Source organism: Ornithorhynchus anatinus, chromosome 9 (genome assembly GCF_004115215.2).
Source record: "Ornithorhynchus anatinus isolate Pmale09 chromosome 9, mOrnAna1.pri.v4, whole genome shotgun sequence".
Lineage (NCBI taxonomy): Eukaryota > Metazoa > Chordata > Mammalia > Monotremata > Ornithorhynchidae > Ornithorhynchus > Ornithorhynchus anatinus.
The window spans coordinates 34,308,043-34,335,766 of NC_041736.1; the positions used below are offsets into that span (position 1 = coordinate 34,308,043).

Genomic DNA, 27,724 nt, shown 5'->3' on the forward strand with positions numbered 1-27,724 from the left:
AATCCCAGTACCGCCACTTGTCTGCTGTGTGACCCTGGGCAAGTCACTTCACTTCTCTGTGCCTCAGTTACATCATCTGTAAAATGGGGACTAAAACTGAGCCCTGTGCGAAACATGGACTCTGTCCAACCTGATTAGCTTGTTATCTACCGCAGCGCTTAATACAGTTCTTGATACTTTAGAGAAGCAGTGTGGCTTAGTGGAACGAGCATGGGCCTGGGGGTCAGAGGACATGGGTTCAAATTCTGGCTCTCAACAAGTACCATCATCATCATCATCATTATTATTATTATTATGAGCTTAGTACAGTGCTTAATAGTTACCACAGTAAGCTCTCAATAAATACCACTAAAAAGAAAAAAAAAAAGCAACGCTCCCACCCCTGCACATTTTTTATAGCTTTTGCTAAGCTCTTAACTATGTTCCAGGCACTGTGCTATGCAGTGGGGTAGATACAAGGTAATCAGTTTGGACCCAATCCGTGTCGCACATGGCGCTCACCATCTTCATCCCTGTTTTCCAGTTGAGGTAACTGAGGCCCAGAGAAGTGAATTCATTTGCCCAAGGTCACACAGCAGGTACGTGGGCGGAGCCGCCATTAGAACCCAGGTACTTCTGCCTCCCCGGGCCCGTGCTCTATCCACTAGGCCATGCTGCTTTCCTCCAGAGAGGGATGACAGGACAAGTCCCTCCCCAGGCTCAGATGAGTTCAGATACCTCTGGAGGAGACAGGTGCAGGTGAGCGGGATGGGTCTGATTTTCCCCTCTGCCACACGAGGGAACCTCTGAAGGGAAACGTGGCCAGAAGAGAGGCAGGAAAATAATGTTTACATGGATTCTCCAAAGCAAACCCTCTCGTTTCCCTCCGTGGAATGTTCCCAGCAATATTTTCTGAAGCTGCCCGAAGCCACACACCTGGGAATTCAGTTTCACAGGCTAGCCAGTTGATACCCTTGTGGAGCCGGGCCAGAGAAACTAGTGCTAGGGAAAATCCGGAAGGCTTGGAGGGAGGGCTTTCTCTCCTCTCTGGCCTGAGAGGATATGTCCATCAAATGTTTGATAACTCCTGTGGGTGCTCAGAAGGAATGGTGCTCAAGAAATCTGAACAGAACTAGAGTGAAAACCTGCAATAGGCCTAGTGAGAAGAGCACAGGCCTAGGAGTCAAAGGACCTGGGTTCTAATCCCAGTTCTGCCACCTGCCTGCTGTGTGACTTCTGGATTGACAGCTCATTGTGGGCAGCGAATGTGTCCACCAATTCTGTTGTGTTGTACTCCCCCAAGTGCTTAGTACAGTGCTCTGCACACATTAAGTGTTCACTAAATACTACTGATTGATTGATTGACCTTGGACCAGAAACTTACCCTCTCCGTGCCTCAGTTTCCTCATGTAAAATTGGGATTAATTTCCTGTTCTCCCTCCTTTTTAGACCATGAGTCCTGTGTGGTACATGGGCAGGATCTGATTATCTTGTTACTACCCCCGGGCCTGGCACATAGTAAGAACTTAACAAATGCCATTATTATTATTTTTTTCTCCTGCTTCCATGTTAAAAATTTTGCTCTTGATCCAGAGGAGACTGTGTTGTAGCTTGGCTGGCTTAATTCCTTTCCACCCCCATTAATTCCCTCTTGTTTTCTTTTCTAGTTTCCTCATAAATTTATTTTCCAAAGTCTTTTAATAGCAAATTAAGTGTTTTTTATATACACTCACTGTGGATGATTTATTGAGGCAGCCTCTGGAGTCTGAAAATAGTCACAGTTTCAGTTAATCAAGTAAGCTACTTTCCCATCCCTACTAAAATCTCAATAAAATGGAGATGGAGTTTAATGAAACATGATCCTGCTAACTCCTTCATGCCTCTCTCAGATTTGTACGGTTAAATGTTTCTACCATATGGAGTTCAGTATAAAATCTGATCTAGCACCAACAACCTGGTTTTGAGCCATTTCGTGATTTCCTTTAATTTATCAATCAATCAGTGGTATTTAGTGAACATTTCCTGTGTGCAGAGCATTGTACTCAGAACTTGGGAAAGTACAATAAATGCCACAGAAGCAGCATAACACAGCGGATAGAGCACTGGCCTGGGAGTCAGAAGGACATGGGTTCTAATTCCGGCTCCGCCACTCATCTGCTGTGTGATTTGGGGCAAGTTCCTTCACTTCTCTGTGCCTGTTACCTCATCTGTAAAATGGGGAATGAGATTGTGAGCCTCACATGGGGCAGGGACTGGGTCCCACCCGCTTTGCTTGTATCCACCCCAGTGCTTAGTACCAGTGCCTGGTACATAGAAAGCGGTTAACAAATACCACCATTATCACTATTATTGTTATTACTATTATTATTATTAGACATTCCCTGCCCACAAGGAGCTCACAGTCTGTTTTCCCTTTGGCAAAGAGAGGTGTGTCGTTTCAGGGTATGGACCGAGGTCTGGGAACTGGGGCTTCTGGGTTCTGGCTTAGTTCTGGAGCTTACTTCTTCAAACTGGAAGGAAGCTCCTTAACCTTTCCTTCCTTGGAGTCTGCTGCTTCTTAAACATTTGCAGCCCCCAAATTCCGGCATGTGAATGGTACCTAGGAAGGTCATCTGAGTCCTGGAAAGACAATGTTAAACCATCGAGACCTAGGGTTGCCTCTCCTACTGCCCAATACTGATTGTTGATTTCACTTGGAAATGCAGTAAAGTTCAGCCTCAGACATGGGAACCTGAGAAGAAGCACGGGGTAGTGGATCGAGTTCGGGCCTGGGAGTATGAATTCTAATCCCAGCGCCACACTTGTCTGCTGTGTGACCTCGGACAAGTCACTTAACTTCTCTGTGCCTCAGTTACCTCATCTGTAAAAGGGGAATTGAGACCGGGAGCCCCACGTGGGATAGGGACTGCGTCCAACCCGATTAGCTTGTATCCACTCCAACGCTCAGTACAGGGCCTCGTACTTAGTAGGTGCTTAACAAATACCATTATTATTATTATCATTATCATCATCGGAAACACTGGGAGAAAGCTGCATCTGTCAGACCAGTGTGATCCTGTGCTAAACTCTCAATAAAAGGTCATCTTGGACATCTTTTTATCGTTCATCCGATCCAGAGGAAGGCTGATGGGCATTAACTCCGTGCCTCGGATCCCACAACACTCTAGACGGTGCAGATGTAGTAAACGGTCAAGTCGATTGACATGCCATTAGTATGGTGCCCATGTCACAGTTCTATAGCAGTGTGGTGCCCACAGCAGCACGGCGGACATCGATCTTTATCTTCAGACGCACTCCTCTCTCCTTCCAGAGCCTTATTTGTTCCAACTTTCCAAACACTGCATTGGCCAGGCAAATGAACCTTAGAGGTCATTGTTTTTAATAGCGTTTTGTAAGGGCATGTTGCCCAGGTAGCAAAACTTTTATGCGGCTTTAAGCTGCACATTATCGTTAGATACTATTGGAAAAAGCAGTGCATGTTCCGTGCCCCCGCCAGCCCCCAAGACTAAGTTTGTTGTGGGAAGAGAATATGTCTGTTTATTGTTGTATTGTACTCTCCCAAGTGCTTAATACAATGCTCTACACACAGTAAGCGCTCAGTAAATATAATTAAATGAATGAATGCTGGACTTGAGTTGGAACATCTGTCGACTTAAGCCGATTGATGCTCTCGGAACAGGTGCTCTGTTTTGGGCTCGACTTGGAACATGACTTCAGCCTTTTTCCACACTGGTTGTCAGCCCAAAGTGCTTAGCATCTGTTCTGCCAGCTGGTCAGTTACAAGATTCAGTATTAATCTGCCTAGAACCTTTCCAGGAAAGATATCCCGCAATGGTTATCACATCAACCAATCAATCAATGGTATTATGGTATTTATTGAGCGCTTACTGTGTGATGGGCAATTGAGCCTTCTGTTAACATGTTCTGCCCACCTGCTCAGGACTGCATCGTGATCCCTCAGTTAGGAGCTACGTCTCTGGCATTCGGGATGGGATTAATGCAAATGGATGTCAGTCCAAAGGCCGCAGAAAATAGGTCAAAAAACTTCTTGCTGTCCTCATCAGCTGTTGTTTTTTTTTGTGGTATTTATTAAGGGCTTAGTAGGTGTCAAATGCCATTCTAAGTGCTGGGATTAAGAGCTCAATAAATAGTAATAATAGTGACGGTATTTGTTAAGTGCTTATTATGTGCCAAGCACTGTTCTAAGCGCTGGGGTAGATACAAAGGTTGTCCCACGTGGAGCTCACAGTCTTAATTCCCATTTTACAGATCAGGGAACTGAGGCACAGAGAAGTTAAGTGACTTGCCCAAAATCATACGGTTGATAAGCGGCAGAGTTGGGATTAGAACCCACGACCTCTGACTTCCAAGCCTGTGCTCTTTCCACTAAGCCAGGCTGAATGTAAGCCAGGCTGAATGCTTATTATGTGCAGAGCACTGTCCTGAGTACTTGGGATCGTACAATACAACAGAATTGGCAGGCATGTTCCTGGATGTAGAAGAGGGGAATATCCTGGAAATGTTTTGGAGAAAGAATTGACAGGACTCGGTGTCAGGCTGAATGTGGAGGTTAAAGGAGTTGGAGAAAAACTATGGCTTGAGAGGCAGAGAACAGTGGAATGAGCACAGGCCTGTGAGTTGGGGAGACCCAGGTTCTAGTCCTGGTTTTGCCACTTGCCTGCTGTGTGACCTTGGGTAAAGTCACTTAATCTTTCTGTGTACCAGTTTCCTCATCCTTAAAATGGGGATAAAATACCCGTTTCACCACCCTCTTAGACTGTGAGTTCCATGTGGGACGGGGACTCTGTCCAATTTGATTACCTTGTATCGGCCCTGCTGCTTGCCACACAGTAAAGCCTTAACAAATAATTATGGTCAACTGTGTTGGGAGAGAAAGGCGAGGATTTGGAATTGTAAACTCTTGGAGGGCAGAGATTATATCTACTAGCTCTATGGTACTTTCTCAGGAACTCAATTTTGTCTGCTGTATCCAGTAAGTGCTCAATAAATAAATGGTCAGTAGGTGTACTTTTGTTCAGCCCTTAATATAGGTCAAGCACTGTACTAAGAGGACATTGTCAGAAATGCCAAAGCTAGATAGTCTGTCCAGGATAAGGGAATGGTCCTCGATATCGGAGGAGGTCAAGAGGACGATGAGGATCAGGATGGAGCAGAGTCTTTTAGCCTGAGGTCATTGTTGACTTTGGAGAGAGCAGTCTCAGTGGAATGCAGTGGGTGGAAACCAGATTGGAAACTGGGTCAAGAAGGAAGTCGGAGGCGAAAAAGTGACGGTAGCGTGTAATTACGCAAGCCATTCAGAAAGTTCAGGCATGGATAGGAGGAGAGTGATGATGGGGGTGATAGCTGAATTGGGGTCCAGAGCACCTTTTTTTTTTCAGAATAGGGGAGAAGTGGACGTGTTTGAAAACAGAAGGGGAGGAGCCAGCAGAGAGCGAGTGGTCGAAGATGGCAGTCCCGGAGAGAAGGATGGACGCAAGGCCAGACCTGTTCCTCTCCAAGAAATACTGGATATACCTCAGGACAGACTTTGAGTCTTTGTGGACTCTGGGGTGAGTAACTGTTTTCACGTCACTAAGCCATTCGCATCCCCAAGGTGGTTTTGCAGTAGCGTTAGGGTGGTATCTTTTATATTTGGTTGAAGGTGAGAAATGGAATAATTGAAGCGACCTCGATTTCTGGAGGGGGTGGAGCTTTTGAAAACAAGTCAGAGAAGGGAGGAAAAGGGGAGACCAAGAGGCGGAGGCAGAGGTGACAGGCCCACATCCTCCCTGAGACACACGGACACCACATATTATCACATAAATTCACGGATAAACCCACACACATTGTCAAGACAGAAATAGGGACTGTGTCTGTTTATTGATGCATTATACTCACCCATGGGCTTAATACAGTGCTCCGCACACCGTAAGTGCTCAATAAATACCAATGAGTGAATGAAAATAATTAAGGTGGAACTGAGTAGCGGCCCAGGAGCAGGTCAGTTAAAGGATAGGCTGCAAGTTCCTTGTGGGGAGGGATCACGTCTACCAACTCTGTTGTACACTGGACTTTGCTAAGCACTTAGTACAGAGATCTGCACCTGGTCAGCGCTGAATAAATAGCATTCATTCATTGATTGCAGCCACCACCACCAACTAGCTCTCCAGAGTTCCTGGTGTGACTGCCTGGAATGAAGCCAATGGGCCACCCTTGTCTGGGCCGGGCAGAGGCTACTGCTTTAATTTACCATCTCCTTGGGCAAACCCTTCACTTTGGGCTGGGGTCCCTGAAGTTTCTGCTGCCACTAACCACCAGCAAGACCAAAAGTAGGACTTTTTTTCTTTCCTCACTGTCTCACTGACCTCCTAACTGTTGCCAAGTCAGGGCTCAAAATTCCTAATCTGTCTCACAGGATGGGTGGTCACTCTTTGGTCAGTGCTGGGCCAGAGCCCTGTCCTGTTTCTACCCTAGTGCTTAGCACATAGTAAGGCCTCAACAAATGCTATCACTGCTGTCGCCGTTATCACTTCTATTAGTATTATTGCCACAAGAAGACTATTGAGGCTGATGGAGCGAGGAGGATTTGAATCCAGTTTGTGTGTGTGTGCATGTTTGTGCATATTTCATGATTTCTGTGTTTGAAAGTGCCTGCTGGAATTATAGAAGATTTCTTGGTGTTTCAGTCATTATTAATGGTTGACCTCCTTTCCCAAAATGCAACGTGGATCATGGCAGTTGTCCTGCAGTCTGGAAGTTCAACGCGTAGGATTCTGTAAACTCCAAATCTAGTTTGGACCATGAACTGTTATCATTTCTTTTTGGATTGCCTGTTTTAAACCATGAGTGTGCTCACACCCACACCCCCACACACACATACCCCCTCCCCCCACACATTTTCCCACTTCTTTCTGGAGTAGTCAGTTATATTTACTGAGCTCTTACTGTGTGCAGAGCACTGTACTGTTTGGGTGAATACAGTGTAACAATAAATGGACACATTCCCAAGCCACAACAAGTTTACAGTCAAGAGAGGGAGACAGACATTAATATAAATAAATTACAGATATGGACATAAGTGCTGTGGGGCTGGGAGAGGGGATGCATAAAGGGAGCAAGTCAGGGTAACGGAGGGCTTGGAAGGAGGGCTTAATAATAATAATAATAATGTTGGTATTTGTTAAGCGCTTACTATGTGCCGAGCACTGTTCTAAGTGCTGGGGTAGATACAGGGTCATCAGGTTGTCCCACGTGAGGCTCACAGTCTTAATCTCCATTTTCTAGATGAGGTAACTGAGGCACAGAGAAGTGAAGTGACTTGCCCACAGTCACACAGCTGACAAGTGGCAGAGACGGGATAGTCAGGGAAGCCCTCTTGGAGGAGATGCGACTTCAATAAGGCTTTGAAAGTGGGAAGAGCAGTTGTCTGTCGGATATGAGGAGGGAGGGAGGACGTTCCAGGCCAGAGGCAAGACGTGGCGAGAGGTCAGTGGCGAGATGGACGAGATCGAGGGTCAGTGAGAAGGTTAGCTTTAGAGGAGCAGAGTGTGTGGGCTGGGTTGTAGTAGGAGAGTAATGAGGTGAGGTAGGAGGGGGCATGGGGATTGAGTGCTTTGAAGCCAGTGGTGAGGAGTTTGAATTATAATGCGGAGATGGATGGGCAACCACTGGAGGTTCTGGAGGAACAGGGGAACGTGGACTTGAACATTTTGGTAGAAAAAATGTTGACCCGGACAGCAGAGTGAAGTATGGACTGGAGTGGGCAAAGAAATGAGGCAGGGAGGTCAGCAAGGAGGCTGATGGAGTAATCAAGGTGGGTTAGGATAAGTGATTGGATTAACAGGGTGGCCGTTTGGATGGAGAGGAAAGGGCGGATTGCAGTTCTCATTTCAGCGGGAGAAAAGCAGTGGAAGGGGGAGTACATGGCTTCTCATCCAGTCATCCGGGTTGACAGTCTAGTAAATGTTCCTGAAGCTTGCTCCTGGAACCTATTTCTTTCCTCACCCGAAATGCTGGAGTGTGATTAACGATCCACCAGAGCTGTTCAAAGCTAGAGATGGAAAGTAATCAAAGGAGACAGACCAGTTCTAGGTCCTTTAATCATTTCTCTCGAAAACATTCGATCCTACGTTGCTTTGATTTACCAGCCGTCTTTTATGATACACACATTAATAATAATAAAACAGGGCTTGTTTAATAAAAACATGTCCCCGGAGGCTCGGAACACCCTAGGAAAATCAGAGCTAATCAGGGCTTCCCCAGGAGGGGAAAGATGATACATCCATCTCCCAGACCCAGTTTCTTTATTCTTGCCACCAAAGTGGAATCAGGTCGGAGGCCGTGTGAGATTGGAGAAAACGAAACCAAGGAACAAAACTTGAAATGGAGAAAGAGTGCGGCAACCGGCTTTCAGATCCACCTTCAGAAATCTATATAGAGGGCTGGTGTTTTAGCTCCAGGGGCAAAGAGGAGCCTAGCAACTTTCCCTGGTCTGGAGGAAATTCAAAGATGGCATCAGAAGTGGACAGGACCCATGGAGTTTCACTGAGACCCTGGATTTTCAGACCTGGATTTTCAGGACTGCCCCAGAGGCCCGCTGAACTTTTAAGAGGGAACAGGCTTAATTTGGTGCCATTTAATAACAACAATAATAATGACAATAATGGTATTTTATTTGTGAAGCACTTACTATGTGCCAAGCACTATTCTAATCATTTAGTTAATCAATTCATCAATCGTATTAACTGAGTATATACTGTGTGCAGAGCACTGTACTAAGCGCTTGGCAGAGAACAATATAACAGAGTCGGGAGACACGTTTGTCCGTAACCAACTTACAGTCTAGAGGGGGAGACAGACGTTCATTCATTCATTCCATAGTATTTATTGAGTGCTTACTTTGTGCGGAGCACTGTTAATATAAATTTAAAAATTACGGATATATACATAAGTGCTGTGGGGCTGAGGAAGGAGTCAATAAAGGGTGCAAATACAAGGCGATAGAGGGTGACACAGAAGAGAGTAGGAGAAGGGGAAATGAGGGCCTAATGGGGGAAGGCCTCTTGGAGGAGATGTGCTTTTAATATGACTTTGAAGGTGGGGAGACTGATTGTCGGATATGAAGAGGGAGGGCGTTCCAGGCCAAAGGCGGGACACGGGCCAGGGGTCGGCGGGCACTGTAGATGGAGCTACAGTGAGAAAGTTGGCTTGAGAGGACCAAAGCGTGCCGGCTGGGTTGTTGTAGGAAATCAGTGTGGTAAGAAAGAAGGGGGGCAAGGTGATGGCCTGCTTTAAAGCCGATGGTCTGGAGTTTCTGTTCATTGTGGAGGAGGGGACGGGCAACCACCGGAGGTTCTTGAGGAATGGGGAAACATGGAAGTGCCGGGCAAGATACAAGATAATCAGGTCCCTCATGGGGCTCTCAGTCAGTCAGTCCTATTTATTGAGCGCTTGTGTGTGCGCGGAGCACTGTACGAAGCACTTGGGAGAGTACAACGTAACGATCAACGGACACAGTCCCCGCCCACCGTGAGCTTACAGTTAGTGGTGGAGACAGACGTTAATACAAATAAACTGCAGCTACATACAGAATCTCAAATCCCATTTTTCAGATGAGAGAAGTGAGGCCCAGAGAAGTGAAGTGACTCGCTCGAGGTCACCCAACAGACAATTGGCAGAGCCGGAATTGGAACTCAGGTCCTTCCAACTCCTGGGCCCTTGCTCCAGTCCCTAGGCCACGTTGCTTTTATCTATGGGTCAATTTTCGTTTTCACCCCTGCAGATTTACTGACACATGGACGTATTCCCCTTTCCTTCTTCATCTTACTTGTAAATTATTTTCATGTTTATCCCCCTCGCTGGAACCCAAGCTCCTTGGGGACAGGGATTGTGTCTACCTACCCTATAGTATTCTCCCAAGAACTTTGTACAGTGGTCTAACCCCAGTAAGCACTCAATAAATACCATTGATTGATTCCAGTGCTTTCTGTGTGCAGGGCACTCTACTAAGTGCTTGGAAGAGCACCGTACAGTAAAGTTGGCAGATACCGTTGTTGCCCTCAGAGAGCATAAAGTCTAGCCAGCCAGACATTAAAACAAATCGATTGATTGAAATCCTACTCTAAAATTACCAGTTTGGTTCACAGCCCCAAGAAAGAGACCTCTTCAGTGGGGGCAGAACAAGGGAGGTAATAATTATTATTATATTTCTTAAGCACTTGCTATGTGCCAGGCCCTGTTGTAAGCGCTGGGGTAGATATAAGGTATTAGGGTCGGACACAGTCCCTGTCCTACATAGGGCTCACAGTCTTAATCCCCATTTTACAGATGAGGGAACTGAGGCACAGAGAAGTGAAATGACTTGCCCCAGGTCACACAGGTGGAGCATTGCTTCTCCAAATTTCAGTCAAATAACAATTGTGGTCTTTGTTAAGCGCTTACTATGGGCCAGGCAGTGTACTCAGCCCGTGGGAGCATGGGGTGGCGGGGGAATTGGAGGAAGGGAGCACTGAGGGAAGAGGGAGCTCAGACAGAGGGAGTGCGAGGGCAGGTCATTCATTGAGTCGTATTGAGTGCTTACTGTTGAGTTGTGTTTATTGAGTGCTTACTATATGCAGAGCACTGAACTAAGTGCTTGGAAAGTACAATTCGGCAACAGATAGGGACAATCCCAACCCACCAACGGGCTCAAAGTCTAGAAGGCGGGAGACAGACAGCAAAAGAAAGCAAAATAAGTAGACAGGCATCATCAGAGCACTGTACTGAGGGCTAGGAAAATAGAATACAGCAATAAGAGAGACCATCCCTGCCCATACGGGGCTCACAGTCTGGGGGTTGAGGCGGGGAGAGACAGATATCAAAACAAGTCAACAGGCATCAATATAAATACATACAGTCTGATGATCATATCGTTAAGCGCCTACTATGTGCCAGGCACTGGACTAAGCGCTAGGTTGGCTACAAGCAAATCGGGTCGCTCACAGCCCTTGTCCCACATGGGGCCGACAGTCTCCATCCCCGTTTTTCGGATGGGGGTAATGGAGGCCCAGAGAAGTGAAGTAACTTGCCTAAGGTCCCCCAGCAGAGAAGTGGGCAGAGAACCCATGACCTCTGACCCCCAAGACCGTGCCCTAACCAGCAACTGCCAGTCTGGGGGAGAGAAGGAGCCCCGAGGCTTGGTTGGGGAGGAGCACGGGTGTTGGCTGGGGGGGGGGGGATCCTGGACCGAGCCCACCCTGCACCCTGTGCTGTGCGGCCTGTGGCCTGGACTGTGCCGGGCATTGTGTGTAGGAGTTGTTGGAGGGCAGGGGTGGTGGGCAGGAGGCAGAGGGTCTGGGGTTGGTGGGCAGGGTTGGTAGGCGGGAGGCAGAGGGTCCGGGGTCGGTGGGCAGAAGGCAGGGGGCCAGGTCTGGGGTCGGTGGGCAGGGGTCGGTGGGAAGGAGGCAGAGGGTCCGGGGTTGGTGGGCAGGGAGTGGGCAGGGGTTGGTAGGCAGGAGGCAGAGGGTCCGGGGTTGGTGGGCAGGGAGTGGGCAGGGGTTGGTAGGCAGGAGGCAGAGGGACGGGGTTGGTGGGCATGGAAGTGGGCAGGGGTTGGTAGGCAGGAGGCAGAGGGTCTAGGGTCGGTGGGCAGGAGGCAGGAGGTAGGGGGTTTGGGGTTGGTGGGCAGGGGTCGCTGGGCAGGAGGCAGGGGGTCCGGGGTCGGTGGGCAGGGGTCAGCGGGCAGAGGGCAGGAGGCAGAGGGTCGAGGGTCGGTGGGCAGGAGGCAGGGGGTTTGGGGTGGGTGGGCAGGGGTCGGTGGGCAGCAGGCAGAGGGTCTAGGGATGGTGGGCAGGGGTCGGTGGGCAGGAGGCAGGGGTCAGCGGGCAGAGGGCAGGAGGCAGAGGGTCTAGGGTCGGTGGGCAGGAGGCAGGGGGTTTGGGGTGGGTGGGCAGGGGTCGGTGGGCAGCAGGCAGAGGGTCCGGGGATGGTGGGCAGGAGGCAGGGGGTCGGGGGTTGTTGGGCGGGCAGGGGGCGGTGCCGGGGGCGGCGGCAGGGGCGGGCGCGGAGGCGGGTCCGGGGCGGGGTGTGCGGGCCGAGCGGCGGGCCGGGGGCGGCGGGCGCGAGGTGCGGGGCGCGGGCCACGGGGCGGCCGGCTCGGGCGGCGGAGAGGTGCGGCCATGGGCGTGGAGGTGGAGACCATCTCTCCGGGAGACGGTGAGGCTGCGGCGGGGCCCGAGGGGGGAGGCCCGGGACCCCACCCCGCCCGTCCGGGCCACGGGCCACCAAGCAGGGCTCAGCGCGGGGCGCGCTTCCCCCCCTCCCCTCCGCTCCCCTCCCCTTCCCTCCGCTCCCCTTCCCCTCCCCTCCCCCGGATCCCTTCCCCTCCCCCGGATCCCTTCCCCCGGCGGGGCGGGGAGGGCGGGGCCCGGAAAGGAGAGAAAGAAAGGTCGGGGTCCCCCGGGACCCCCGCGCAGCGCAGCGCAGCGCGCAGGGCACCGCGCCGGGCCCACCCCGATGCGGGGCCACGCGTCGCCCTCCGGCCCCCAACGTCTGCCGGTCCTTCCCCTCCCCTCCCCACCTCCACGGGTCGGTGCCTGCAGATGTCTGGGGCCGCGTCTCTGCACCTGCACAGGTACAAGCCTCTGCTTCTTAGGTAGGTATATGTGCGTACAGTCGGTCATTCCATAGGATCGATTTGTTGAGCGCTTAGTATGTGCGAAGCACTGGACTAAGCGCTTGGGATGGACAGATCTGCAACAGAGACAGTCCCTGCCCATTGAGGGGCTTACGCTCTAATCACGGGCTTGCGGCCTCGTGATGTTTTTTAGGTGGATAGATGATGATAATGATAACGTTGGTATTCGTTAAGCGCCGACTAGGTGCAGAGCACTGGACTAAGCGCTTGGGATGGACAGATCTGCAACAGAGACAGTCCCTGCCCATTGAGGGGATAATGCTCTAATCATGGGCTTACAGCCTCGTGATGTTTTTTAGGTGTATAGATGATGATAATGATAATGTTGGTATTTGTTAAGCACTTACTGTGTGCAGAGCGCTGTTCTAGTCGCTGGGGTAGATACAGGGTGATCGGGTTGGCCCACGTGAGGCACACAGTCTTCATCCCCATTTTACAGACGAGGTACCTGAGGCCCAGAGGAGTGAAGTGTCTTGCCCACGGTCACACAGCTGACAAGGGGCAGAGTCGGGATTCGAACCCATGACCTCCGACTCCCGAGCCCGGGCTCTTTTCCACTGAGACAGTCCCTGCCCATTGAGGGGCTTACAGTCTTAATCACGGCTTACAGCCTCGTGATGGTTTTTAGGTGTGTATATGTGTGCGTGTGTGTGTAGATATAATAATAATGTTGGTATTTGTTAAGCACTTACTATGTGCAGAGCACTGTTCTAAGCGCTGGGGTAAATACAGGGTAATCAGGTTGTCCCACATGAGGCTCACAGATAATCCCCATTTTCCAGATGAGGTAACTGAGGCCCAGAGAAGTGAAGTGACTTGCCCACGGTCACACAGCTGCCAAGTGGCAGAGCCGGGATTTGAACTCATGACCTCTGACTCCCAAGCCTGGGCTCTTTCCACTGAGCCACACTGTGTGTGTGTGTGTGATGTCTGTATCCGTGTGGCTCTGATGTCCATATGGAGAAGCAGCGGGGCTCAGCGGCCAGAGGCCAAGCCGGGGTGTCAGAGGTCATGGGTTCTACTCCCCCCTCCGCCGCTTGTCAGCTGGATGACCTGGGGCCAGTCACTTCACTTCTCTGGGCCTCAGTGCCCCCGTCTGTCAAATGGGGATGGGGACCGTGAGCCCTACGGGGACAACCTGATCACCTCGTATCTACCCCGGCGCTTAGTGCTCGGGACATAATAAGCACTTAACAGATACCGACATTATTATTTTGTGGGTGTACATGATGTCTATATATTTGTGTATTTGTGTGTATATATGTAGATGTGTATATTCATTCAGTAGTGTTTATTCAGCGCTTCCTATGTGCAGAGCACTGTACTAAGCCCTTGGAATGGACAGTTTGGCAACAGATAGAGACAATCCCTGCCCAGTGACGGGCTCACAGTCTAAATGGCATATATATGTATAGTATAAATCTAGTATATACTATATATATGTAGTAGATATACGATGTGTATATATGTGTGTGTTTATGTGTGTGTGTGTATATATGTGTGTGTATGTTATGTGTATATATGTGTGTGTGTATGTGACATGTATATGTGTGTGTGTGTGTGTATGTGTATAGTTATGGTAATTGCTAAGCACTTACTATGTGCCAAGCACTGTTCTACGCACTGGGGTAGATACTGGGTAATCAGGTTGTCCCAAATGGGGCTCACACTTTTAATTCCCATTTTACAGCTAAGGTAACTGAGGCACAGAGAGGTTAAGTGACTTGCCCAAAGGCACCCAGCAGACAGGTGGCAGAGCTGGGATTAGAACCCACATCCTCTGATTCCCAAGCCCCAGGGTGTGTGGGAGGCGGGGGGCAGGTGCGTGCAGGTCGGCCTGGGAGTCACATCCTGCTCTGCCCCTTGTGTGCCACATGATCTTGGGCAAGTCACTTCACTTCTCTGGGCCTCAGTTCTCTCATCTGGAAAATGAGAATTAAGACCATGAGCCCCCGTTGGGACAGGGACTGTATCTAACCCAATTACCGAGTATCTACCCCAGCACCTAGTACAGTGCTTGGCACAGAGAAAGTGTTTAACCAATACCAGAGTTGTTAATGTTATTATTATTATTGTTCTTATAAGAGGTGGTGGCCATGTAACCTGCCCACGATGTTTCCAGTCCTCAGACCTGTGCCAGGGCAGTGTAGTTTCCAAGTGCACTTAGTGACTCTACAGGAGGTCCTGGTTGAAATGGCTTCTCTTGGTACGAATTTGCAAGCACATCTTCACTGTCATTTTTAATACTTCCATTGGGACCCAAGTTGATCAAATGCCTGGGTTTTCTGAGTTGCCAGAGAAGAATAGCTAACCTTCTTATGTATTCTGGTGGCATCTTCTCGGATTCTGAATTTAAATGCCTCACAGGGAGTGAGCGTTTAAAGATAGACCTTTGTGATCCCAGAAGACTCTCCTGTATTCCCACCTCTCCTTCGGGGCTTACGTCGTGTTCCTGTCGCTTAAATTCAAGCGTCGTCAGAGCTGAATTAGTGGGCCCCGCCTCTAGAACCGTGTTGCCCAAGGGGGGGGGGGGGGGTTTTCCCCTATGATCTTTGTTAAGCTCTTACAGGCACCTTTCTAAGCACCGTGAGTAATCAAGTTGGACACGGCACATGTCTCACTTGGGGCTCACAGTATTAATGGAATTGAGGCACAGAGAAATGAAGTGATTTGCCCAAGGTCATGCTGGAGGAGCCGGGATTAGAACCCAGATCCTTTTGGCTCCCAGGCCCGTGCTCTATCCCCTAAGCCATGTATGGGCTGGAAGTCCCACCTACCCACCCCCTAGTTGGAGAGTAGCATGACCTAATAGCAGAAGCCTAGGACTCGGGAGGTCATGGGGTCCCCTTGTTCCCGACTGTGAGCCCGTTGTTGGGCAGGGATGCTCTCTATCTGTTGCCGAATCGTACATTCCAAGTGCTTAGTACAGTGCTCTGCACACGATAAGTGCTCAATAAATACGATTGAATGAATGAATGATCCCAGCTCCGCCACCTCTTGACTGTGTGACCTTGCCCAAGCCACGCCACTTCTCTGTGCCTCATTTACCTCATCTGAAAAATGGGGATGGAGACTGTGAGCGTCTCGTGAGACAGGGACCGCGTCCAACCCGATTTGCTTGTAATACTACTGATTCTGGTATTCGTTAAGCGCTGACTACGTGCTGGGCACTGTTCTAAACTCTGAGAGCATCCTAGCACTTAGTACAGTACCTGCTACATAGTATGTGCTGAACAAAGGCTGCAATTATTATTACATTATTATGACCCACCAGGCCCAGTCCAGAATATGTCCTTGCCAGTGCAAGTCAGTCAGTCCTATTTATTGAGCACTTACTGTGTGCACACCACTGTACCAGGTGGTTGGTGAGTACAGTACAGCAATATAACGGATAGATTCCCTTTCCACAATAAGCTTATGGTCCAGAGTCCAGACAGAGGGAGACAGATGAGTTTCTGGTCACTGCCCCTCTAGACTGTAAGCTAATTATGGGCAGGGAACGTGTCTGCTGATTCTGCTGTACATCACCCAAACAAACGCTTAGTGCAGTAGTAAGTAGCACGTGCCCAATAAATACAACTGATTGATCCTGGTTAGGTGCAGCTGCCCACTGGCGACAGAGAACTGTAGTCTATTCTCCTTTCTAATTACCCACCTGTGTTCTCTTTCACAGTGCTTAGTGCAAACCACTGCATCGAGTGCTTAATAAATGTCAGTCGATTGCGTTCATCGAGTGCTTACTGTGTGCAGGGCGCTGTACTAAGCGCTTGGGAGAGCTCAGAATGGCAGATTTGGTAGACACGTTCCCGGCCCACGAGGAGCTTACGGTCTAGCGGGGGAGACAGACATTAAGATTAATAAATGAATTACGACTATGTACGTAAGTGCCGTGGGGCTGAGGGAGCGGTGAATAAAGGGAGCAAATCCAAGGGCGAGGGTGAGCCAGGAGGGAGTGGTAGAAGAGGAGATGAGGACTTAATGGGGGAAGGCCTCTATTACTCCTGTGGGACCTCAGTGTCCCCAGTGGTCCTCAGAAGGCATAATCCAGTTCTCGGGATAAGAACGTTCTGGGGAATGGGCAGCACAGGATACTGATCATAGCAGGCAAAGGCTTTGTTTTTTATTATTATTAATGATAGTGCTACTAATTAAATGCTTACCGTGTGCCAAGCATGGGTTAGAGACAAGATTATCGGATGAGACACCGATGCCTGTCCCACTTGGGGCTCCCAGTCTTAGAGGCTGGGAGGCCAGGTATTTTAGCCCCACCGTACAGATGAGAAAACCGAGGCGTAGAGAAGGTCAGTGGTTTGCCCAAGGTCACACAGCGGGCCGGTAGCAAGGCCGGCACTAGAACCCAGGTGTCCCCGACTCCTAGCCCTGCGCTCTTTCCCCTTGGTCACCTGGCTAGGTAAATGGCAGGGTTCTCTTTCCCCTGGTTCAGGTGGGGGCTGATCACTCTACCTAATAGATGGCTGCTTTTTTACGGTTTCGGTTAAGCGCTTACTAGGTGCCAGGCACTGTGACATGCTGGGATAGATCCAAGATAATCAGGTCGGACCCAGTCCATGTCCCCCTCGGGGCTCAGGGGCTCAATCCCCATTTTCCATGTGAGCTAACTGAAGCCCAGAGAAGTGAAGTGACTTGCCCAAGGCCAGGCAGCAGACAGGTGGCAAGAGTTGGGATTAGAACCCAGGTCCTCTGACTCCCAGGCCCGTGCTCTAACCACTAGGCCATGCTGCTTCTCACCACTGGGTTCTCCCAGTGTTTAGGTTTGTAAGTTATTTGGAGGGGTAAGTTAACATGGCCTGAACAATTGAATGCAGCTCCAAATGATTCCTCCTTGGCCTTTTCGCAGGGGAAGAATTTGCCGTAATGAGCCCTTTTGCTGATGACTTTTGTCTTTCTTAAAAAGCTTGTTTAAGGAGCCAAAACATCTTGATGGGTTGACACAGCAGCTTCTGGCGCTTGGTAATGTTTTGAGCTCCTGATGGCTTAGTCGTACTTCTGGTGCCATTCATGCAGTCGTATTTATTGAACGCCTACCGTGTGCAGAGCTCTGTACTAAGTAAGCGCTCGGGCGAGTACAGTAGAACAATCCGTGGCTCTTCTGGCCTAGACCCTAGAGGTTCAAGAGAGGCATCGACCTCCTCATTTATAGGAGCCACTTGTCAGCTGTGTGACTTTGGGCAAGTCATTTAACTTCTCTGGGCCTCAGTTACCTCATCTGTAAAATGGGGATTAAGATTGTGAGCCCCATGTCGGGCAACCTGATTACCTTGTATCCCCCCCTCCCCAGTCCTTAGACCAGTGCTTGGCACGTATTAAGCGCTTAACAAATACTATCATCATCATAGAGCTCTCAAAGTGACTGTAGAATAAGAGGAATTTGGTTTAGAAACAGATCACAGAATTGGGCATCCCAAGTGCTAAGAGGTACCTGTTGCTGGGAAAAGGTTTAAGCAAGTCCCATTCCCTTTTGGAGGACTAAGTTTTTCGCACTTCTTAGCTTGCTGCAGTATACCTGGATTTAGAGATCCTTTGATTGAACTTGGGTTGCGCAGATTCCATTCAAAGAGATGATGTCCACAAAGAAGATGCGCAACCCAGTATGGCTTCCACGCCACGAAATTCCCCCAAGAGCACCCGTTGAGATAGTCTCTAGACCGTAAGCTCATTGTGGGCGGGGAATGGGTCTGTGTATCGTTGTGGCGTACTCTCCCCAGCGCGCAGTACAGTGCCCTGCACGCAGAAAGGGCTCAATAAATACGACTGAATGAGTGAATGAAGGAGTAATGTAGAAACGTGAACAAGAAGCATTTGTGAGATGCTGCAGCCCGGCAACATTTGCAATATGCTTTCTATTACTCGGGACTTTTTGCTGTCCTCAGCAAAACAGGGTCACCAACATAATTTAACTCAAGGTAGGCAAACCTGCTATTTTTATTTTTCCTCAAGCTGGAAAGGAGGGAGAAGACGAATTTGAATAGTAAAACAGTGGTTGTCGTTGCTCGCCGCTCACCCAGGAGCTGGGGTTCTTGGGTCTGTGCAGGCAAGGCACCCAAATTCACTCGTGAGGATTTTGCCGACCGAAAAACTGCAGGGTGGAATTTTGAAGTTAGAAAGAAGGCAGTTTGGATCCCAGGCTGCTTCCCTTTCTGCTCCATTCTGCTTGCAGAGCAGAGCGACTCTCGCTTGCCGCCCAGGGATTGAATCAAAAGAAGGGGGGAGCTGGAGGAGTGAAGCTTTCTGTTTTTCTGTGCCAGCTTCATCCTGGGAAAAAATCTTTCCCCAAAGTAAAGAGACAAGTATAGCTTCTTGGGTTGAATGTGCACAGAACCCAGTTCCAGATCATTTGATCTTCAAGGGCCTTGAGCTCGTAGGAGAGCACTGACTCGCTGTAATGTTTCTAAACGTCTCTTTATCGGTACTAGCTTTAAATAGTCACTTCCCTTTCTCACGTGGAACACTGGATTTTTAATCCCTGAGATGGGATTTGTCTTTTTTTAGTTAAATTTTGTTATCCACTGGCTAATGGGTGGGAAACAGAAGGATGGGGGAAAAAGGAGGCGTTTCATAGAACGAATTGGCTGTGTCTGCAGAGGACAGATGACATGAAGGGTTGAGGCGATTTCGTGGTTAACGCACCCAAAAAAGAAGAATGCCCTTGCAAGTGAGGGAAAAATCAGGGGACCTGAATGATCTAAATTGGTGGCATATAGAGTCCCACTGCATCAGCTAACTGCTCACCCCCAACTTCAGGTGGAATGTGCTCCTCTCCCTCCTCAGAGTTTGACCTTTGGGGACTGTACGAGCAAAACAGAAAAGAACAGATCCCCAGCGCCTGTCAGACCTTCCCAGGAAATCCAAACGGCAGAAAACTCAGCAGTTAATGGAACCTTTTTAACACCCTATAATTCTATGCTTTTAACAGGAAGGACATTTCCAAAGAAGGGTCAGACGTGCGTGGTACACTACACAGGTAAGGTGAATTATTCATGTTCCATTTTAGCTTTGGTTTGCATTTGAGCAGACCTCTGTGGTTGGAAGACATGACCTTTCCATTCGCTCTCCTCCCTTTTGCGGATCGCGTTTTATGATTAATACGTTCCTGACTGTTTTTCCCCAGACATGACTCATGTGTCAGGGCTGCAAACTGCGATGCTTCCGAACACCGGGCGCTCTCTATTACAGGATGTCAAAGACCAGCCTTCAGTTGATTTCTTCTTTATTGGTTTTCAATATGTTGTTTTAAGAGAGGAGAAAGCATATTTTTTTTTAAACTCTTGGTGAATTTCTAATTCAAGGGCGGGATTGATACCTTATTGCACAGCGAGTTGATGCTGTCTACCATACTACCTCGAAATCACCCAAAGTACCCCAATTTGCTCTTATCATAGAGATTAATTGTGGCGCTGTAGTTGGATTGTCTGGAATGCAGTTTTGGAGACAGTGAAAATCAAATGCCAGAGTGAACTTGGTAACGTCGATCTTCTGAGGAACCACGGTTGCAATCATTGTAGTCCCCAATTCCAGTGCGAGGAATTTGGGGTCTGGGGGGAAAGGGGGTAGAAACAGAGCTAAGAAGGATCAGTTAAATCGGATTATTTTATTTGTAATCCGGCTTCTGTGTCTTGTCATAGATTCACTCTGTTCCCCGAGTTGGCCTCTCCACATTCTCTTCTTTGGGTGGTGTGAAGGAGTCTTATCGACACACAGATTCCTTAGTAGTGAGAAAATCGTTCGGATCTTTCATTTCTGGTTTCTGTCCGACTCTCAACCTGCGTGGGATGTCGTGGGCAGAATTTTGGATCACCAGTCAGGCTGCTCATCGTTTGAAAGTTAAAAGTTGGAATTCACACCGTGAGCTGGGTTCTCCTTGATGGTGCGGAATGGCTGCCTGATGTTCAGTGGAGAGTAGTACTTTCCCCATCCCCTTACTGAATTCTCCCCTGGACCCGAGGTCAGACAGGCAGCTGGCAGTACCCTCCTCCCATGCTGCTGCTGCTGTGGGGCAGAGGAGAGAGTTGAATGGGGAGCTTAGCTATAGCCCCTAGAGTGAGGACCTCAAGATGGTGCCAGCCCATGTTCCGGGTGCCTGTGAGGTTCAAGTAGCGTCCTGGGTGCCTATTAGAGTCGAGCACTGTCCTGGGGGCCTATGCGGTTCAAGCACTGTACTGGCTGCCTGTGAGGTTCGAGCACTGTCTGGGTGTCTGTGAGGTTCGAGCACTGTCCTGGGTGTCTATGAAGTTTGAGCGCTGTCCTGGGTACCTGTGAGGCTCAAGTACTTTACTGGGTGCTTATGAGGTTTAAGCACCGTACTGGGTGCCTTTGAGGTTCAAGCACCGTACCGAGTACCTTTGTGGTTCATACACTGTCCTGGGGGCCTCTGAGGCTAGAGAAGCAGTGTGACTTAATGGATGGAGCACGGGCCTGAGAGTCAGAAGGCCATAGGTTTTAATCCCAGCTCTGCCACTTGTCTGCTCTGTGACCTTAGACAAGTAACTTAATGCCTCTGTGCCTCAGTTACCTCATCTGTAAAATGGAGATCAAGACTGTGAGCCCCAGTGGTTAGAACAGTACCCGGCATATAGCGATTAACAAATACCATAAATGCGCCCCCCCCCCAAAGAAATACCTCTGTTGTATTCTCACAAACGTTAGTACAGTGCTCTGCAAACAGTGAACGCTCAATAAATACGATCGATTGCCAGAATCTTAGCCAGGGTCTCTCTAGTCCGGCTGCTGAAGGTTATCGTTCATTTTGCATTTTCTGAATTGCAAGGAGGCATTAGGCCACGGGGAGTTCAGCTGGTGGGCTGTCCACAGCACGACGGACCTAGGGGAATTGCTAGATTCCTCCGAAGACCTCACAAGAGTTGCAAACCACTTTCCGGAGGGAGTGGGGAGCTGTCTTGCCGTCAGTGTATCCCTCTCCCAGAATGGAGGACGCTGAGGGGAGTTGCTACAGCTCCACAGCCCTCTCTCATAAAAATAATAATAGTGGCAGTTGTTAAGCGCTTGCCATGTGCCAGACACTGTATTAAGAACTTGGTAGATACAAGCAAATCAAGTTGGATACAATCTCTGTCCCATAGGGGACTCACAGTCTCCATCCCCATTTTACTGATGAGGTAACTGAGGCCCAGAGAAGTGAAATGACTTGCCCCAGATCACACAGCAAATGGCAGAGCAGGGATTAGAACCCATGGCCTTCTTCCTCCCAGGCCAGTACTCTACCCTCTACGTCATGCTGCTTCTCATGTCCCATCCCCTCCCAGTCAGTCAGTTGTATTTTTTGAGCACTGATGGTGTGCAGAGCACCATACTGAGCACTTGGAAGAATACAACATAACAGTATAATTGAAGCATTCCCTGCCCATAACAAGTTTACAGTCTACAAATCCCTTCTTCTGCACACACACGGAGGACTCTTTTCTGCCTGATCTTCCCAATAGAAGGCAGTGCTTCTGTGGCTAAGGGCGGGGAGAAGAAGAAGAGGGAGATCGGATAGCTCACTGTATCCATGTAATGGGGAAGAAAGGGAATTGCATAGATGCGGTTGCTAGAAATTAAAGCAAAAATAAATGGACTGAAGAAAGGGATGTAAGCACTGAAAAAAGTGCTCAGGCTAACTGGTTAAAACACCGTGTTTTGCCCCCTTTGACAATGATGGTATTTAGGTGCTTACTATGTGTCAAGCACTGTTCTAAACGCTGAGATAGATAGAAGCTACGCAGGTTGGACACAGTCCCTGTCCCACGTAGGGCTCACAATCTTAATCCCCATTTTGCGGATGAGGTAACTGAGGCACCGAGAAGTAGAGTGACCAAAGACACCCAGCAGACAAGTGGCGGAGCCGGGATTAGAACCCAGGTCCTTCTGACTCCTAGGCTGTGTCCTAGCCACCAAGCCATGCTGCTTCCCATTGAACTCCAATCATTAATTTGGGGTGATTGGAAAATAAGCACATTTATCTGCCTTGCTTCTTGTTTTCAGAGAGACCATTGGGAAACCAAAATGCTTCTGCGATTGAGATTTTTTTTCCTCATCCTGCTTTGGAAGAAACACAAAATAATTGTGGAGACAGACATTTTATTCACTGTATGTGTTTAGGCCATCAGGAAAAAATAGGAGAAGCTGAATCTTGTCTTTGTGCCTTGAACTCTAAAGAGTGGCTAGAGAACAAGCTAATCGGTTCTTGGGTCAAGGCATCAGACTTTTTATGAGGTAAACAAAGAGAAAAAATGGCTTTTATATTCTCTGACAAGCAGTTTAAAAAAACCCAAAGAAACATGACAACTTCATTCCATTGTCTGATTTATATCCCTGGAAAGGGATTTAGTGATTTAATAAAAATCAAAACATTAACCTGAGACCTCAATCTCTAGCTGCATACAAGACAACTCTATTAAATAAGGACAAAAAATAAAGGTCTCCAGTTCCTGTGCTCTTGGGTTTACAGGTCCAACAAATATCTTCAGTGCTGCCATTTGCTTCAACTCACTACAGTTTCATTTTGGCATCCAAGGACCGTAGCTAATTCTAAATTTCAGATGAAACTTTTTCTTTCAAGTTATTTTGCTGTTTATGTCAATTTATGCCATTCTTCCCCACCTTCAAAGCCATATTAAAATCACATTTCCCCCAAGAGGTCCCCAATTAAACCATCTTTCCCACTAATCCCTCTCCCTTCTGTGTCACCTATGCCCTTGGATATGCACCCTTTTTTGAAATCCTATCAGAAAGGTCCCTACAGGTTTTTAACTGCAGAAACGGTGTTTTGATGTATGTTGGTGGGTTACCATTTTTGTCTAAACTGTTTTCACAGTTGAGCGGCTTTGGCCGTTTGCAGTAGGAGGCTCACTCGCTCCCATAAATTAAACAGGATTGGTATCAGGTGGAGGGATTTTTAGAACCAAACTGTTTCAGGAACAGCATGGCCTCATGGAGAGAGCACAAGGCTGGGAGTCAGAGGACCTGGATTCTAATCCCACCTTTGCCACTTACCTGCTGGGTGACCATAAGCAAGAATCCCAGGTCTGCCCCTTGTCAGCTGTGTGACTGTGGGCAAGTCACTTAACTTCTCTGTGCCTCAGTTACCTCATCTGCAAAATGGGGATTAAGACTGTGAGCCCCACGTGGGACAACCTGATTCCCCTATGTCTACCCCAGCGCTTAGAACAGTGCTCTGCACATAGTAAGCGCTTAACAAATACCAACATTATTATTATTATTATTTCACTTCTCTGTGCCTCAGTTCCCTCATCTGCAAAATGGGGATTCAATTCCTGTTCTCCCTCGTCCTTAGACTTTGAGCCCCATGCGGAACTTGATTATTTTGTCTCTTCCCCAGTGCGTAGTACTGTGCATATAGTAAATATAGTTGTTGTTGATATTATTATTATTATTCTTAGAAAATCCTGGCCTGAACACTGGAGAATGAGTTGCGAGTAGAGTTTGGGAAATCAAAGGGCGGAGTAGTCCGCCCTTTGATTTCCTCATTAGCTCCAAGATCCCAGAACCAGGCAAGGCATAGACCAGTCCAGCCCGGCCCATGGGGAAAGCCACAGGATCCAAGTTGGGCAGTGCAATCCTGGGAATTTTCCCTTGATGCCTCAGTGTGGGGAAATTATACTGATTTACTGCCTTCTCTGTCACTCCTGGAAATGATCACTTTTCTTATAAAACCCTGGCTACTTGTGGCCATTGAAAAATCCCTCCATTTAGACTCTCTTGACCCCATTGAGGTCTTATTAGACAAAGTCAAGCAAGGAGTGTTCCTGGCATATCTTTTTCTAAAAGAAAAAATACAAAAATTCATCTATGATTCCCTGTACCTTAAGAACCTTTAATGGTGGCCTGTCCACTACAGTAAGCAGAGACTCCTTATCATCAACTTTAAAACACTGTCAGTTTGTTCTCTCTTATATATTTTCGTTACCCTATTTATTTTGTTAATGAATTGTACATCGCCTCGATTCTATTTAGTTGCCATTGTTTTTACGAGATGTTCTTCCCCTTGACGCTGTTTAGTGCCATTGTTCTTGTCTGTCCGTCTCCCCCGATTAGACTGTAAGCCCGTCAAACGGCAGGGACTGTCTCTATCTGTTGCCGACTTGTTCATCCCAAGCGCTTAGTACAGTGCTCTGCACATAGTAAGCGCTCAATAAATACTATTGAATGAATGAATGAATGAATCTTACCGTACATCACTTATTTCTTACTCCAACCCAGTTTGCACACTGCATTCCTCTAACACCAATTTACCGACCGTGCTTCAATCTCTCTCACTCGTCTCTCTCACCTCCGATCCCTCACCCACCTCCTCCCTCTGGCCTGGAGTTCCCTACCTCTTCATTTACGCCAGACCACTACTCTCCCCACCTTCAAAACCTTATTAAAATTATATCTTCTCCAAGAGGCCTCCCCTGATCAAGTCCTCTTTTCCCTTAACCCTTCCCCATTCTGCATCATTTGGGTCTTTAAACACTTGTTATTCGCCCCGCCCTCAGCCCCTAAGCACTTATGTACAGATCCACACTTTGTTTTCATGTCAGTCTTCCCCTCTAGACTTTGAGCTCCTTCTCAGAGAAGGAAGGAGTCTGCCAACTCTATTGTATTCTCCCAAGTGCTTAGAACAGTGTTCTGCACAAAGTAAATGTTCAATAAATACCATTGATTGATTAATATTGTTTTTATAAAGGTGCCACAGCTTAGAATACTGTAGGTGCCCATTATGAATAAATACATAACTAGGTGTCGTGAGTATGCTTAGTGGTGTAGCTGTATAGTTGTTCTTCGAATTGGAAGGCGATTGAAACTTTTACTTTTACCCATAATGTCTCTGTACCTCAGTTACCTCATCTGTAAAATGGGGATTAAGGCAGCGAGCCCTCTATGAAAGAGGGACTGGTGTTCATACTGATTAACGTGTATCTCCCCAGTGCTTACTACTTACTACAGTGTCTGGCGCATAGGAAGTGTGTCACAACATTTGAAACAAAAAGGCGATGCTCATTTGGCCTATGTTACCCAAGTGAAAAGGAGTCAGGTCCTGCCTCTGGCTGTTTAAATGCTAAAACGGGCATCAACGAATAGGGGTGGGGCATTATCAGGGATGAATACAATGATTTTACCCCTGCATATTAAAGGTGCTGGTTCTCCTATCAGTCGAGCAATGCTTTGATTTTACCTGTTGTCAGAGAAATCTGGGAAAAGTCTTCTCTTCAAAAAGGTGGATGGTCCAGGTCGTGAAGGGTCAAGCAGTGCCGGGTTTTCATTGAGCCCTAATGAAATTAGCCCTCCTCTATAGGCTCTGTTTTCTGTGAAAGCGCTGGCATTTTAAAAATCAATTTAAATCGGACTTTTTGCATTGCATTTCGGTGTCGCATTTCCTTACCATATAGCTCTTCCCCCGGCAAGACATAAAGGATTGCAGTGATCGAAACTGGGAACTGAAGGTCTTTTACCTCCAGGACAAGCCTGATAAGTCACAAATTTGTCTATTACTTTTAAGTGGCAAAGGACCACGTGAGGGTCACATTCTTTGCATCTGCCATTCGAGCATTGTGACTGGAAAAAGAAGCAGACACATTCCGTGGCCTCTGTTCAACTAAGGGGAATGCCAGCCCTCCTCTCCCTCCCCCTTCCTCCCCCTGCCCAGTCTGCAAGTGTAGCCTTTCTGTCCAGCTCAAATTAATTTTACATGTCCTCGTCCCCCAGTGACTCATCTTCAGGAGAAGTAGAAAGGAATTTTTTTTTTCCAGTCCTATAAAATTGCCATGTGACCCGTTCATGAGCCAGTTACTTTCTTACCTTATAAAACTTACGCTTCAAATTTCCAACTAACCTACCGGAAAACTAGAGATGGAAGGAGTCATCCAGCCCTGGAGGCACTGGAGACTAGCCTATTGTTAGCCTCTCCCCTGCTATCTTCAATCTGTTGTTCAATATCCCATGCGAAGATGAAATCTGATCATTCTTATTCTCAGGAAGGCATTCTTGATATTTCTATCCCATCACATCTTGCATCCCCTAACACTAGATATCTATCCATCTCTCTCTTTTTTTGTCTCTCTCCTCAGTCATTAAGCGTCTGCTATTTTTATGCAGCAAGGATGTGTGCTGATGATCAGAACCACTTGTTTTGGGGGAAAATTTCCAACCAGTGAGCATTCTGCTACTCCCTAGTCATTCAATCAGTCAATGGTATTCATTGAGCATTAACTACTGTGAGCACTGTACTAAGCGCTTTGGAGAGTACAGTACAACAGAACCATTAAGACATGTTCCCTGCCTAAAATGAGCCTCCAGTCTAGAGTGGGGAGGCAGACATAAATGTAAATTAAAATGTATAGAGGATGCAAGAATCCAAACTCATGTTTGCCCCCCAAGCCTCTAGGGTGGTTGTCTGCACACAGTGAATGCTATTAATGATGAAACAAAGGGTGAGACCTGCCTCTGAGAGTTTTGAGGAAGAGAGGTAGGAGACCCTGGTAGAAACCCCCCAGAACTAGCCATCCACCCCCCACTGGGCTACTGTCTCATCTCCCATCCCTTGCTCTGTATCAGGGGTGTTTCCTAGGTAATCACCCACTTACCCTCTCATGGTTTTCCCCCTTGTGTTCCACAGCAACTCTCTCTCACGGTTTAGTGGCTTTTTTTAAAAGCTTTTTTTAGATTTTTATTGAAAGATCTTTTCCCCCCAGGGCATGATCCATTTGGGAGACAGTCCAAGAGTTTGCCCTTTTGGCAGATTTAGGAGAAACAGCGTTGTTATTATTGTGATCATTAATATTGATAATGGTATTACATGCTTACTGTGCGCCAGGCACTGTACTAAAAGCTGAGTAGATACAAACTAATCAGGTTGGACACAGCCCGTGTCCCATGTGAGGCTCACAGCCTTAATCCCCATTTACAGATGAGGGGACAGAGAAGTGAAGTGACTTGCCCAAGCTCACACAGCAGACAAGTGGCAGAGCCGGGTTTAGAACCCAAGTCCTCTGACTCCAAAGCCAGTGCTGTAGCCACTAGGCCTCCCTGCTTCTCTCTGTGCCAAGTATTAGC

The 27,724-nt window shown here is 48.1% G+C and overlaps 1 protein-coding gene across 3 annotated transcripts in view; it reads left to right on the forward strand.

Moving 5' to 3' along the window:
* Positions 1-5,528: 5,528 nt before the first annotated feature.
* Positions 5,529-27,724, forward strand: part of FKBP1B (FKBP prolyl isomerase 1B) — a 51,090-nt gene continuing 28,894 nt past the window's right edge. The window contains exons 1-2 of one of the 3 annotated variants that reach the window (XM_039913101.1): positions 5,529-5,549; positions 19,587-19,634. Coding sequence is in view for 2 of the 3 variants with exons in the window: in XM_029072390.2 (XP_028928223.1) it covers positions 12,472-12,610; positions 19,587-19,634 (187 nt within the window). In the remaining variant the exon portion in view is untranslated. Of the gene's footprint in view, positions 5,550-12,089; positions 12,172-12,429; positions 12,611-19,586; positions 19,635-27,724 lie in introns of those variants that run through there. The other 2 variants (XM_029072391.2, XM_029072390.2) reach the window with 2 other exon arrangements.